Source organism: Herpailurus yagouaroundi, unplaced genomic scaffold, assembly GCF_014898765.1.
Source record: "Herpailurus yagouaroundi ecotype Mexico unplaced genomic scaffold, PumYag 140, whole genome shotgun sequence".
Lineage (NCBI taxonomy): Eukaryota > Metazoa > Chordata > Mammalia > Carnivora > Felidae > Herpailurus > Herpailurus yagouaroundi.
Window position 1 is genome coordinate 43,788,301 of NW_024412395.1, and position 12,170 is coordinate 43,800,470.

A 12,170-nucleotide genomic window follows, 5' to 3' on the forward strand; every position below is an offset into this window, starting at 1 on the left:
CGCAAATTACTGCCTTGCTCTTCACTGTATCCTTAAAGTCTTGCACAGTGACTGGTATACAGATAGACTCAACAAATACTTGTTGAATGAATGAATGAATGAATACATAAACATATGCTGAATGTCCTGAGGAGCACCTGGATGACCCTACCTGAGGAGGTCAGGGAAGGCTTTAGCAACAGTGATGGAGAAAAATGAATCTTCCGTGAACACAGAGGCATTCGCTCATTTATCAATCAGTGAGTTTCCACCATATGCTATGTTCCCAGATATGGTCTGTGAAGATTCCGAGGATAGCATCATCCAATAGCACTTTCTGTGATGAGGGAAATATTCTACATTTAATATCTACAATATTATTTTGTAGACCGTGGAGAATCCTGGAGGCTTCCACCTGGAATAATGACACAGTTCGGTTTGTCTTTTAGAAGTGGCCTCTGTGGCAGTGGGGACAAAGGCGTGAGGTGGGAGACCACTTACTGCATGTTGATATTAAATTACAGCTTTGCAAATTCCACAAAGGCAGAAAAGACATTGAAGGAACGAGATTTTCTTATTCTTTGCTCTTGCTCTGTTGTCTCCCTTGATAGGGTATCAGGAAAGAACCGTTGCTTATTCTTTTCTCCCAGTTGGGGAGAATGGATGATGAGAATATTACAAGGAAATCTTGGCTTGCTTCGGAGGCTGTTCCACGCAGAACAAAACGGGGAGGTAATACCTTCTCTCTGCCCCGTAGGGCATCAGCAGTTGCATAGATGTGGGGAGGAGGGGCGATGGCCCATTCTGAATCTGTGTGGGTGTTACCCAAGCCCCGTGACAAAGCACCCCTTCCTGAAAGGTGAGGTGGCTCTATGTGGCCTGCGTGGGAGACATGATTTCAGAAAGCAGTAGTGGAGAGAGAGCTGGACAAAGAAATATGTGACAATTCTAGAAGAGTCTGTGGTCTATGGTCTGAGGCCCCTTCCTGCTGTAATGCTCCATGCCTGGATTGGTTCTTCTGGTTCTAGAACATGAGAGAAGGGACAACGGTCTTCTGCCTGCAATGAGGAAGAATCAAGCTAGAGGTGGGGAGAAATCATCTAGAGCAATCTAGTGCCAGGGAACACATCAATGAAAAGTCCCCTAGGGAGTGGCTTCATGGCCACTTCCAACATTCATTTAAGAAATATCTTCGGTGACCTGGATCTTTTTAACTCTGTGGCAACCACAGTGATGGAAGCCTCCCATAAGTTTCTAATTGATGGGGACTGTTACTGGTGGAGTATCACCTTCGCGATTGCAAGCATTATGGCTTTTTTTTTTCTTTATTCAAAATGAGCTCGATAATGTGGAATTCAAACCCCAGAAAAATCTCATCGATACAACACTTTTCCTTTCTGGCTGTCAATCTCCATTTTATTTAATTTTTTTGCTGTTTTAGTTTTGTGTGGCTCAGTAATCTGCAGGCAGTTAGCATCACTAATTCTTAGAAGAGACACAAAATAGAAATGTTTCCAAATTTGAAGCATTTATTAAAAGGAGCTTGAATTTAAAATTCAGACTTTATCCTTGTCAAATGCTTTTGGCCACATTGAAGAAATTTGGGAGAAATGTAAGAAACATTTCTTGGAGGGACAGCATAGAGTGTAAACATCAGGATGACTCTGCAGAATGCATCGCAAACTTGATTTCTGAACAATGGTTTTGCATACCCTGAGCTACTCATTCCAGCATCTGGAATTCTAATCACAAAAATCCCAAACTCTTGGGTTCTTCTCCTCCATAACCACCTAATATTATTCATGTGCTTGCTTAGTGTAAGCATTTTTTTTCTGTAATAAAACCAGAGTCTGAAATTAATTCACACAGACAAAATAATAGCACTTTAACTTCTGACTTTATTATTTTCCGCAAATAAACAGGTGATGAAACATTGTCTGTGTCCAAAGCAAAAGGCATGGTTGCCTTTCCTCTTGTTTCACAGAGTGCCAGAAAATGTAAACAATCTTTAGGAGGTTGAACTTCTGAGTTTTAATTTTCTGCCAGCCTTTAGAACATCATTCATTTGTTTGGTTGTACCAGGATTTAACAGCAGAAAGAGTAAAACAAGCAAATGGTCAGAGGCTTTTATATGAAGGGTTCAGACTGCGATACAGGCTTGCGTCTGCATCATTTTTAGTCGGACAAAGAAAAACACTGCTTTAGGAAGTGGGTCATGTGGGTGTATAAGTGCTTCGTGGACAGGCCGGAAATGCCATGGTTCTGGTCAGAGTACCACTGAAACACAAAGGACAGAAGCCTCTGTTACAACCACAGGCACATGATGCATCTAGCTTTGACTTACTCATGCTCTCAGGTCCTGGTAATTTTTCTAATATTGTGGTTGAAATTCTACTTAAGCACGCTTAAATAACTAAACTAGCTTACACGTAAGCATTTAGAACAGGAAGGTATGAAAGCCTTCTATTAACCCTCACTATTCTCTCACATTCTTTAAGCTGAGATTTTAGATCTTGGTGGCTGAGCTTTAACAGTGGCCAGCATCCCGGGGGGGATCCGGAGGCAGGCATGGGTTCCAGAGCTGGTGTGTTGGGTCTATTACTTTGCTTCTCTGGAACTTGGTTTCTTCATTTGAAAAATGAGGAGGTTGGATTTGATTTCCTCTGAGGCTCCTTCTAGCTCAAAAATTCCACGAGGCTTTTAGCCTCTGAATCCAATTCCTGTCTGCTGCAGGAAATCCACAACACATATAACTGTAAACACCTTTTATAGGAGTTAAACATAGTATCATTAAAAACACCCAGGGAGACGGCATTATAAATTTAAACTTCATTGTTGGGGAGATGCTGGTAAGATGATTGTTTTCACTGAATAAAGGTAGATCGTGGTCGTGATGGAATGCTCCATATACTCATCAGGTGAATTTAAGGGGGGGGGGTCACAATAAAAAAGACCAGAAAAACCTCACGTCCGCTTTTGTAAATTATTTTTAAAAACCAAATTTCCAAAATGAGGGTTTCCTTTTCTAGGTTCTTATTCAGGAAAAGCAAGTGAGGGGGAACTTATGCTCACCGAAGGGGGGAAACAGCTGTCAGGGGTTGTCTCCCTTGCCGTGGCTTTCACCTTACTTTTCTCTCTGCTGTCATTTCCTATTCCTCATGCAACCTTGATTTTACAGCTAGCTCATTCATTCCTTCGCTCGGAGAAAACACCAGCTCGTGTGCTGGGCCAGGCATGTGTCAGGTGCTGAGAACACACAGACGAAAGGGCTCTCTGAGCGGAGCCGCCTGACTTCCGGGAGCCTTGGAGGCTTCTGGTAACATTCCATGATTGCTTCTTACTGAGTAAACAGAGACTTTTAGCTGCTTTGGGTCTCCCGGCCTTTGTGGGGACTCTAAGTATGTAGCTACACTTATGTAAGCAGGATCGCAGAACTATTGGATTTCGAGCTAGAAGATCAGCTCATCTCACGGATGCCTTTATTTCATATATGACTCAACTAGGATCCCCGGAGGTGACATGGCTTGCTTAGTGTCCTTCAGGGAGTTCATGAAAGATCTGAGACCCATCTGCTAATGTTCTGCCCACTCTACCCTACAGCCAGTTTGCCAGGTTTCAGTAAAAAGTAATAATTATAATAAAAAAATAAGATTCTTCCTTTTAGCTTACGGGTCTAAGGCCGTGAACATGAGTAAAACGAAATTATGTACCATTGCCTGGAAATCCACTTGTGCATTAACCAGAGCTTTAGCAATCTGTGCTGAGTTTTGAAAGTGCACATTATCTGCAACAAAGAGAGAGAGTTAAAGTGCTGTTAAATACCAGAAAGCACAGAGTGACAATGTACCGCCTGGAAATGAACACCGACAATTATCTAGTCATGCAGTTGACATTGTCAGCAGTGAGTAATCACACTCATTTATGGAAATGTCCCTGACTCTTAGGTACTGACCCTGAGCATAGGCATAGGAGGATGCTTAATGTTTCTTAAACAAAGTGATGTTGGCTCAGTATTTTTATGTGTAAGAGTCTTGCTTAAACCTCACCATCTGCTGTTCCGTGGATGAGAAGATAGTCTACATTTCTGAAATATTCTGCTCTTGCCATCACAGTTGAATTCTGGAAAAGAGGAAAAATTAACATTTTAGTTGCTGCAAGTTCTAATAGAAAACTAGCTAAATCATTGTGCGATGGACTTAGCACCAATACTGAAATTATGTATTGCTTTGGTTGATAAATATTTAAGAGTCAGAGCAACACATTTTCATCATCATTTGCATTACTTCCATCTGATTCCTAGTTTGAAAAACGGAAAGTTTATGTGTCATATGTTACATATGAGTGAGACCTTAGGCATAGATGATGCCCGCTCAAGCTGTGTGGGGGTTGGGGGTGGGCAGCACGATGGGGAAAAGGGAGGTGAGGGAAGGGAGGATGGGGAAAGAAAGAAGAGAATCCAAAGAGAGTAAATTTCTCTCTAGGGAGGTGTTTTGCAGCTAACAAAAGATCATCGCATTTGCCTGGGGCCCCAGCAAAAGTGTAAACTCTGAATGACTGCTTCAAAAGTATGTGGCACATACTGGAACTTAGTTAATGACCTAAATTAAACAGAACATGCTTACTTTATAGTGCTCGAGATTATCGTCCTTTGTTGGGAGGCCCATGAATCGCTCCGTGTAGATAGATGCTGTAAAACATGTAAGAACATGTTGTTTGCACGTGAAATGGTTCATTTCACTAACCAGCAAGACCCCTCAGTTTGAGAACTGCTCACCACTTTCCCCTGTGGAGCTGCTGAGGAAGGTTCTTGCTTTCCTTTACTGTAATGCTCCACCCAAGTCATTTGCTCTGCAATTTGCCTCAGTAGGGCTGGCGAAGCAAAGGAGGAAACAGGAACAGCTAACACGAGAAAGGATGCTCTTAAGTTTTTTCTCTTCTACCCAAAGCCCTTCAGTGGGGGCAGGGTGGGGGTGGAAATGTTGAGCTAGGGAGGACCTTATGGGATGACCTCATTATATTTTAAAAGAAATCACAAATGCAGCTGCCTCTAGTACTTTTATTGGTGTCTTAATGTGGGGGTGGAACTGTGTCCCCCAAATCCTCCTCTCCCAACACACACACACACACACACACACACACACACACACACTTTTTTTTTTTCTGAATGAAGATTCCCTCCAAGTTATAGTGGCTGCATTTCTATCCCAGCACAGGGACGAGGATCTGATGAAAGCTAATTTTTGTTCAATTATTAGAGTTAATTCCGACTGATCATCCTGCGTTAATGTTAATCATAAAAATAGGCACACACGGGAGGTGTACTTCTCAACAAATTTTGGTTTGTTTTGTTTTGATTTCTGGAGCAAAGGAACTGGCAGCTGCAAACTGTGGTGTGGAGGTGAATAGCGGTGCCTCTGCCTAACTTTGCATACAATGTGCTTAAAAGCCAGACCTGCTGCACCTGTGTGCCTGCGAAAACAAAGAGCTGGCTCTGGTTCTAAAGGTTTGGTTTAGCAGGAGGCACAAGGTGTTGGGGGAGAGACTAACATACTGGGTTTTAGAAGAGTCCTTCCTCATTCTTAAGATTTCTTTGATTGCTGCAACATGATTATAATGAATCATATAAACAACCTTGTTTATAGATTATATTTTCCCCAGTGAAGCTGGGGTGAATTTTACTGCATAATTTGTTTTCCTAGCAACCTCAAATATAGAGTAATTATGTGTTAAATGTTTTCGCAGCAACATTTATGAAATGTTTCCATACCGTAATATTCCCAGCTGGAGACAGGAGCCACTGCTATCCCACATTTGAAAAGACCGGTTCCTGAAGCAAGGGCCAGTGATGAAACATAGCCTCCGTAGGACTGTGGAGACATCATTGCAAGTCAGTCCCAGATTTGCTTTCAGAAACTCTCCAAGATAGTTTTATAGCAACTCCTCTCACAATAAGTACTCATGGGCGCCGGGGATGTGCATGGGGTAGATTAAATGTCTATCTTGCACTCTTGGCAGTGACTTCCACCTGACACAGCATAATTTCACCCCTAGTAAACTAAAAATACTTGGTGTGCTAATCAGAGCATGGCAGGGGCAGTTTAAGAGATATTTATAATTGTAATTTTTCTGCCAAAATTCTTTCCTCCATATTTTTCCAATGAAGACCTTGCCAGAGCAAAACCAGGATTTTACTTGAAAGAAATGCACAAAGAAAGCAGATTATTGCCCAAATGGAAAAGCGAGATACTTCTCACAGCTTGCAAAAGTCCCCGGAGGCAGAACTCACATCTGTGTATTAACTTATTTGTTTTCATAATAGAACAATAAGGGAAGGACATATGAATCTTCTGGATATTAGAGAAATGGCCAGAATTTGGGTATAATGTAGTGTTATATATTCTGCTCTGAAGATTTCTGGCAAAGCAGTTCAAAGGAGGAAAAGCCATTGTAAAGTCTTACATAGCCCCCCACAAATTTAATGGAAGAACAAAGACATGCAAAGGGGGATACAAATGGCACAGTCAGGAGTAGGGTTAACTCTCATCAAGTTTCTTCCCCAAGGAATCAAATAGATGGTTCACAAATGTGACCCTGACAACAGGAGATGTCTGCCTGTGTCACCTGGATATTGAACCTTTTCCTAAAACTGAAGAAAAGAACACAATAAGGTGGCATCTCTCCCTGGAAGTCAAAGGTAGAAACATGCCTGAGAGAGATGCTTCTCCTGGGAATGTGGACTAAACAGTGCCCTGGGTCCTGAGCCCTCCAAAATGTGTGTGCTAGATTAAGAAGTGATTCTCAGTGCATATTCTTGCCCCAACACAGGAAGGTTCCCACGAGTCACAAGAGAACAGTGGGACTTTCCAACTAGGAATGTAATGTGTCTTGTACTTAGGACCTTATAACCACAAGCCTCTGGGAGCTATTCCCTTAGATCAGCAGATCTTATCACCCTTTGCCACAGAAAAGTCAGTCTTTAGAAAGAGGGTGAAAGAGTGAGTGGGAGAGCTTTATAGAGTGAGAGACAACAGGCAGACAGACAGACCGACATGGTAGTGAGGGCAGGTCAGTAGCAAGGGTCTATTCTCTCTCTCTTTTTTTTTTTTTTAAAGCTTAGTTATTTATTTTGAGAGGGGGGATGGTAGAGAGAGAAGGAGAGAGAGAATCCCAAGCAGGATCCAGACTCTCAGCCCGGAGCCCGACATGGGACTCGAACTCACAAACTGTGAGATCATGACCTGAGTTGAAATCAATATTCAGTTGCTTAACTTGACTGAGCTACCCAGGCGCCCCAGCAAGGGTCTATTCTTAACCTGTGAAATACATGGTAGGGGGGGGGGGGGGGCGGTAAGCCTAACAATCTTGCTGAATTGATGAGTTCAAGGAAGAATTCTTTGACTAGTTTACAGTTGTAGGTTTCCAGTTCTGAAGAATTTTATGGAGGACCCTTGGCTACAAAACACAGAATAGAAGCATCTCCAATTATATCATGGCCTCTTTAAAGAAGACTAAAACATGTTTAATAGGGGAAATATATTTTAAAAATATAACATTGGGTTTAAAAATCTTTTGGGTAAGTGAAAATTTTCACTTATAAAAATGATTTGTTTTAATTAGTAGGTTAGCAATGACTATTACTGAAACGGGAGTTCTTTCCTTCTTTCTTTCAGTTTTAGGTTCAAAGACAGTAAAGTAAGCCTGAGTTAGAAATATTATCATTTGTGGTTTTATTGGAAAACTGTGTTCACTACAAGTAACAACAGTGGGTCCCGCTGAAATAGCATGAAACAAGATTTGAAATCAAAGGCGCTTCTATATAGTGAAAAGGGTTTTGAACATTTCTGTTTGAAATCTTACAAGTTATGAATCTGTATCTACCCAGTGATTAGATAATAATGCTGTATCTAAATAAAATTTCCATGTTTGCAGGATGAATACAAATTGTCTCTAGGAATTTGTAAGAGCAAAACTGGTGTAGCAGCAGCACAACAAAAGTAGGTGTTCTTTAAATTCTCAGGCAGCTTAGAAAAGCTATTCCTATTGTAGAAATGAAGAGGAAATAAAATAAACCCGAGTTGACTTTTTTCTGCTCTCCCATGGGTGGGGCTCCAAGGCAGAGTGGGTGGCTGTCGCAAGAAAGGAACCCACGGAGCAGATTGGCCATGAGAATTCTAGAATTTTGTCCTTTGCACTTAGATGCCTTGCCATTTTGTTTAAATGAAGGATATCTTTAAAAACATTCTTAGAAGGGCACAGAATTTTGAAGGGTTTATAGAACACTCTTATGTGAGCCATAACGTACATTGGAACATTTTACCTACAGGCGATAATAATAGATAGTTAATGTTTGTATGGCCAAGGCTGTTGTGACCTTCTTTGAGGACCCACAACTTTGCTTCCCTTCTCCCACCTCAGATGTCCCTCTGCTTGTTGGCTCTCCTAATGTTTTCTGGAGCCTCCAAGCATGATCTAGTCCCAGGACCTTCACAAATGCTGCTGCCCTCTGCCTAGAACACTCTAGAACTCTGCCTAGAACACTGCCTAGAACATATCTCCGGATATCCCACTTCAAGTCTTAACTCAAAGAGTCTCACCCGTCCTTCTCATCTATAATTGCACCAACCCTGCTTCATGCTCCTTTCTTGTTTTGGCTTGGTTTTCACCAGGGCATTTTATCATTTAACATTCTATTCATTTTACTTATTTATCTTGCTTGCTGTTTTTCTTCCCAACCATTCCTAACTCCACAAAGGTCGACATTTTCATGTGTCTTGTGACCAAAGGTATCCCCAGCCCTGAGAATAGGGCCTGGAACACAGAAGGGAATAGACTAAATATTTGACGAATATATGACTTTCCTATTAACTCAGCTAATCTTCACAGTGACTTGGTGAGGAAATCAGGGCTGCATTTCATGATGAGGAAATTGAGGTTCAGAGTGAACATAGAGTCATGAAACAGCAGAGCTGGGACTCAAAGCGAGGACACCTTCCTCTACAACCCATGACTTTCTGCTCTGTCCTTGCACTAGGGCAAACCTCTTTGGGGAACTTTAAGTTTGGAGTCTAATGTAGTCTCATTAGAGGTGCATTTGTCCTACTTTTACATCGCTGATCGCACATAGCAATTCAAATTGCTTATAATTAGTCACTGGAAGAGAAAGGAACTAAGATTAAATCATGAACTAATGCTTATTCAACACCACCTGGCTAGGCCTATATTAACAAAGCAAGGCCCATAAATGAGGTTGTTATTCTAATAATTTAGGCAAAACCCCTGCTGCTCTTCAATTGTCAGAATAATTACTTCAATTTTTCTTCAAATAAACCAGTGTTTTGCAACCTCAGCACTGCTGACATTTTAGGCTGGGTAATTCTTTTTTGTGGGGAGCTGTCCTGTGCATTGTGAGATATTTAACAGCATCTCTGGCCCCTACTCACTAGATGCCAGTAGCACTCTCCCAGTTGTGACAACCAAAAGTGACTCCAGACATTGCCAAATGTCCCCTGAGGGACAAAATTGCCTAGTTAAGAACCAGTTATAACAGACGCTCCCTAGGCATAGTGTTGGGTGCACAGTGGATATCTAATAAAACTAAAAACAGGGCTCCTGGACTTTGATTTGTGTGAGCCAGAAAAATAAAAGGGTAAGATAAAAATGCCTCTTCTCCCCTTCTTAATCAGGATAATGGAGGGAAATGCAGGATTTTCATCTTATTCACCCACCGACTACCAAAAATTTATGTGGTTAGCTGCAGTATGTTTCTCAGACCACACTGGCGCCTAACACTCCATGCAAACAGATATTTCCTTCCTTGATATGAAACACAATAATAGCTAAGCAATGCTCATGGTCATTCTCAATATCTTCCTCTTTCCAGTCTTCAGTGTCTTGCAGGCTCCTGCTCATTATACTAGAAAAGAGCACTTGAACCTCTTCCCACCTCATACTTCGCTGCCTAAATTCAGGCCGTGGGCATTGGTTGCCCATATTACTGCTCACCTAGCTCCTTGGCTCACTCCCTCTCCTACCTCGTATCTTCCTTCGCTCTGCAGCCAACAGGATCTTCCTAAGACACCAATTCTACTCCCTACTGACTTCAAGAGCGCATCTCAAAAAAGTATCCGTGGAATCAAATACTTTTTGGTAATACCGTTAATTGAAATCTCTCCTTCACAGAGCCAGCACACACTATTATGTAGACTTTATAACTTACCAAATTATTAGACCAGATAAACTTTTCCTGAAAAATCCCTTGGTACTAATAAGATACATGTGGGGGGACACTGACTTCTAGGATTAAATTTAGTTTAAACAACATCATCGATATATGAGATAGCCAGGTATTATGCCAAACGTTTGAGAAACAAATCTAGAAACAGATGAAGTCCGTTCCCTCGATGAGCTTACATTTTCATGGGAGAAACCAATAGACAGACAAGATAAACCATGGTAATTCCCAGAAGAGCAGTAAAAAGAACTATTGGAGGACAAACTATTGGAGTTGGGTTTTAAAGAATAAGTGAGTTTTCCATTTCAGAGGAAGAGGAGGGGGATGGAAGAAGATAGACACATTGCAGGTACAAGGAGCAGGATTCACAAAAACATGGGAGTGAGGAAGCACAGACATGAGTCAAATTATTCATAAGGCATGGGGAAAAGTGGAAAGAGATGAGGCTGGAAAAGGAGGTTTCAGCCAGCTTGTCATGGGCTTTGCATGCTAGGAAATATATTTGGGCACCAGGTCAAGGTTGATGTGTACATTAGAAAATGTACAAGCATATAAGCAGAAAAGCAACATGGTAAATTCCTGTTTTGGAACAATAACTTCATTAGTAACATTGCAGCTTGTGAAGTCAAAGCAGGAAGGCTAGTTCAGAGGCAACTGAACTACCCAACCCATGGTCCTTGGACCAAAGGAGTCAGCATCACTTGTGATCTTGTGGGAAATGCAAATCCTCGGGCCTCCCCAGGGAGTACTGAATCAGAATCTCTGGTGGTAGGGCCCTAGAACCTGTTTCAATAAGTTCTTCAGGTGATGCTTATGTAAGCTAAAGTTTGAGAAGGTCTGATCTAAATTACATATGAAGAAACTTGGACTAAAGCACTGGCTGTGGGGATGACGAGAACAGATTTAAATGTTTGAAGGTAGAACTGATAGATCTTACTAACCACTGGAGTGTTGGAGCTGGGGAGCAGGAGAAGTTGCAAATAGCTCTGAACTTACTATTTGGGTGACTAGGTGTGTGGTGAGGTCCTTTAATAAAGATGAGGACTTGTTTTAAGCAGACTATAACAAGTTTAGCTTGTGTGAGTTAAGCCTGAGCCTCTTGTAAGACATTGATTTGGGATAGATGACCAGTGAGCATTTGAAATTTGGAGCTGAGAAGAGAGGTGGGGCTAGTGGCAGGGATCTGACTGTCATCACCATTTTCGAAATTACCTGGGTGTCACCAAGGAAGTGAAAAACAATAAGAGCCAAGGTCAGATCCTGAAAATCACCAACATTTAAAAAAAAATGGAGTGTAATGATGATGGAGACATAGAAAAATAAGAGAAATGTCTGCAAAGCCACAGAGAGAGCCTATTCTTCTCTATGCAGTCTAAAAGCCCTCCTGTTATCTGGCTACCTATCTATCCAAACTAATTTCCTACACCTTCTTTAGTATGTATGGATTACACTTCTGAAGTTTCAGGCATCCAGACCAACTGTGCCCTACTCATTGCTACCTTCAGACCCTGGCAATGTTGTCTCCATTCTCTGGCATGACCCACTACTAACCTATCTTCACTACCTCATTTCTGAATCTTCCCTTAGCTCTCATAGCCAGAATTAACCAGTCTTCTCCCTGGTATTCTCCGCGGTAAGTTGTGTCTGTCTTAACACTCGGAATGTTGCTGAGCAATTGCTTTTTTGCTCTCTGTTTTATCTAACAGAGGGCCAGGGCTATAACTTATTCATCTTTTCATCTTCTAAAGAACCTAATATAAGACCTAATTGAGATCCAATAAAAATTTACTACATGCATGAAAGAACGCCTGAATCAGTGATCGGATGGATGGGTTAAATAACTCTTAACTAATTGTTAAATAACAGTATAGTATTAAGGTCTTTTTCCTTCAGGATCTTCTGGGCCCTGTTGATTCAGGGGTTGCTCATGCGTTGCATCCGGTGGCCGTTCACGTATTTC

The 12,170-nt window shown here is 41.6% G+C and overlaps 1 protein-coding gene across 2 annotated transcripts in view; it reads right to left on the reverse strand.

Annotated features, from left to right (window-relative positions):
• Positions 1 to 1,857: 1,857 nt before the first annotated feature.
• Positions 1,858 to 12,170, reverse strand: part of FAP (fibroblast activation protein alpha) — a 73,724-nt gene continuing 63,411 nt past the window's right edge. For both annotated transcript variants that reach the window (XM_040475198.1, XM_040475199.1), the window contains 5 exons: positions 5,747 to 5,846; positions 4,602 to 4,666; positions 4,026 to 4,098; positions 3,690 to 3,763; positions 1,858 to 2,256 (listed from right to left, as the gene is read on the reverse strand). In XM_040475198.1, coding sequence (XP_040331132.1) covers positions 2,155 to 2,256; positions 3,690 to 3,763; positions 4,026 to 4,098; positions 4,602 to 4,666; positions 5,747 to 5,846 — 414 coding nt within the window. In that variant the 3' untranslated portion in view covers positions 1,858 to 2,154. The remainder of the gene's footprint in view (positions 2,257 to 3,689; positions 3,764 to 4,025; positions 4,099 to 4,601; positions 4,667 to 5,746; positions 5,847 to 12,170) is intronic.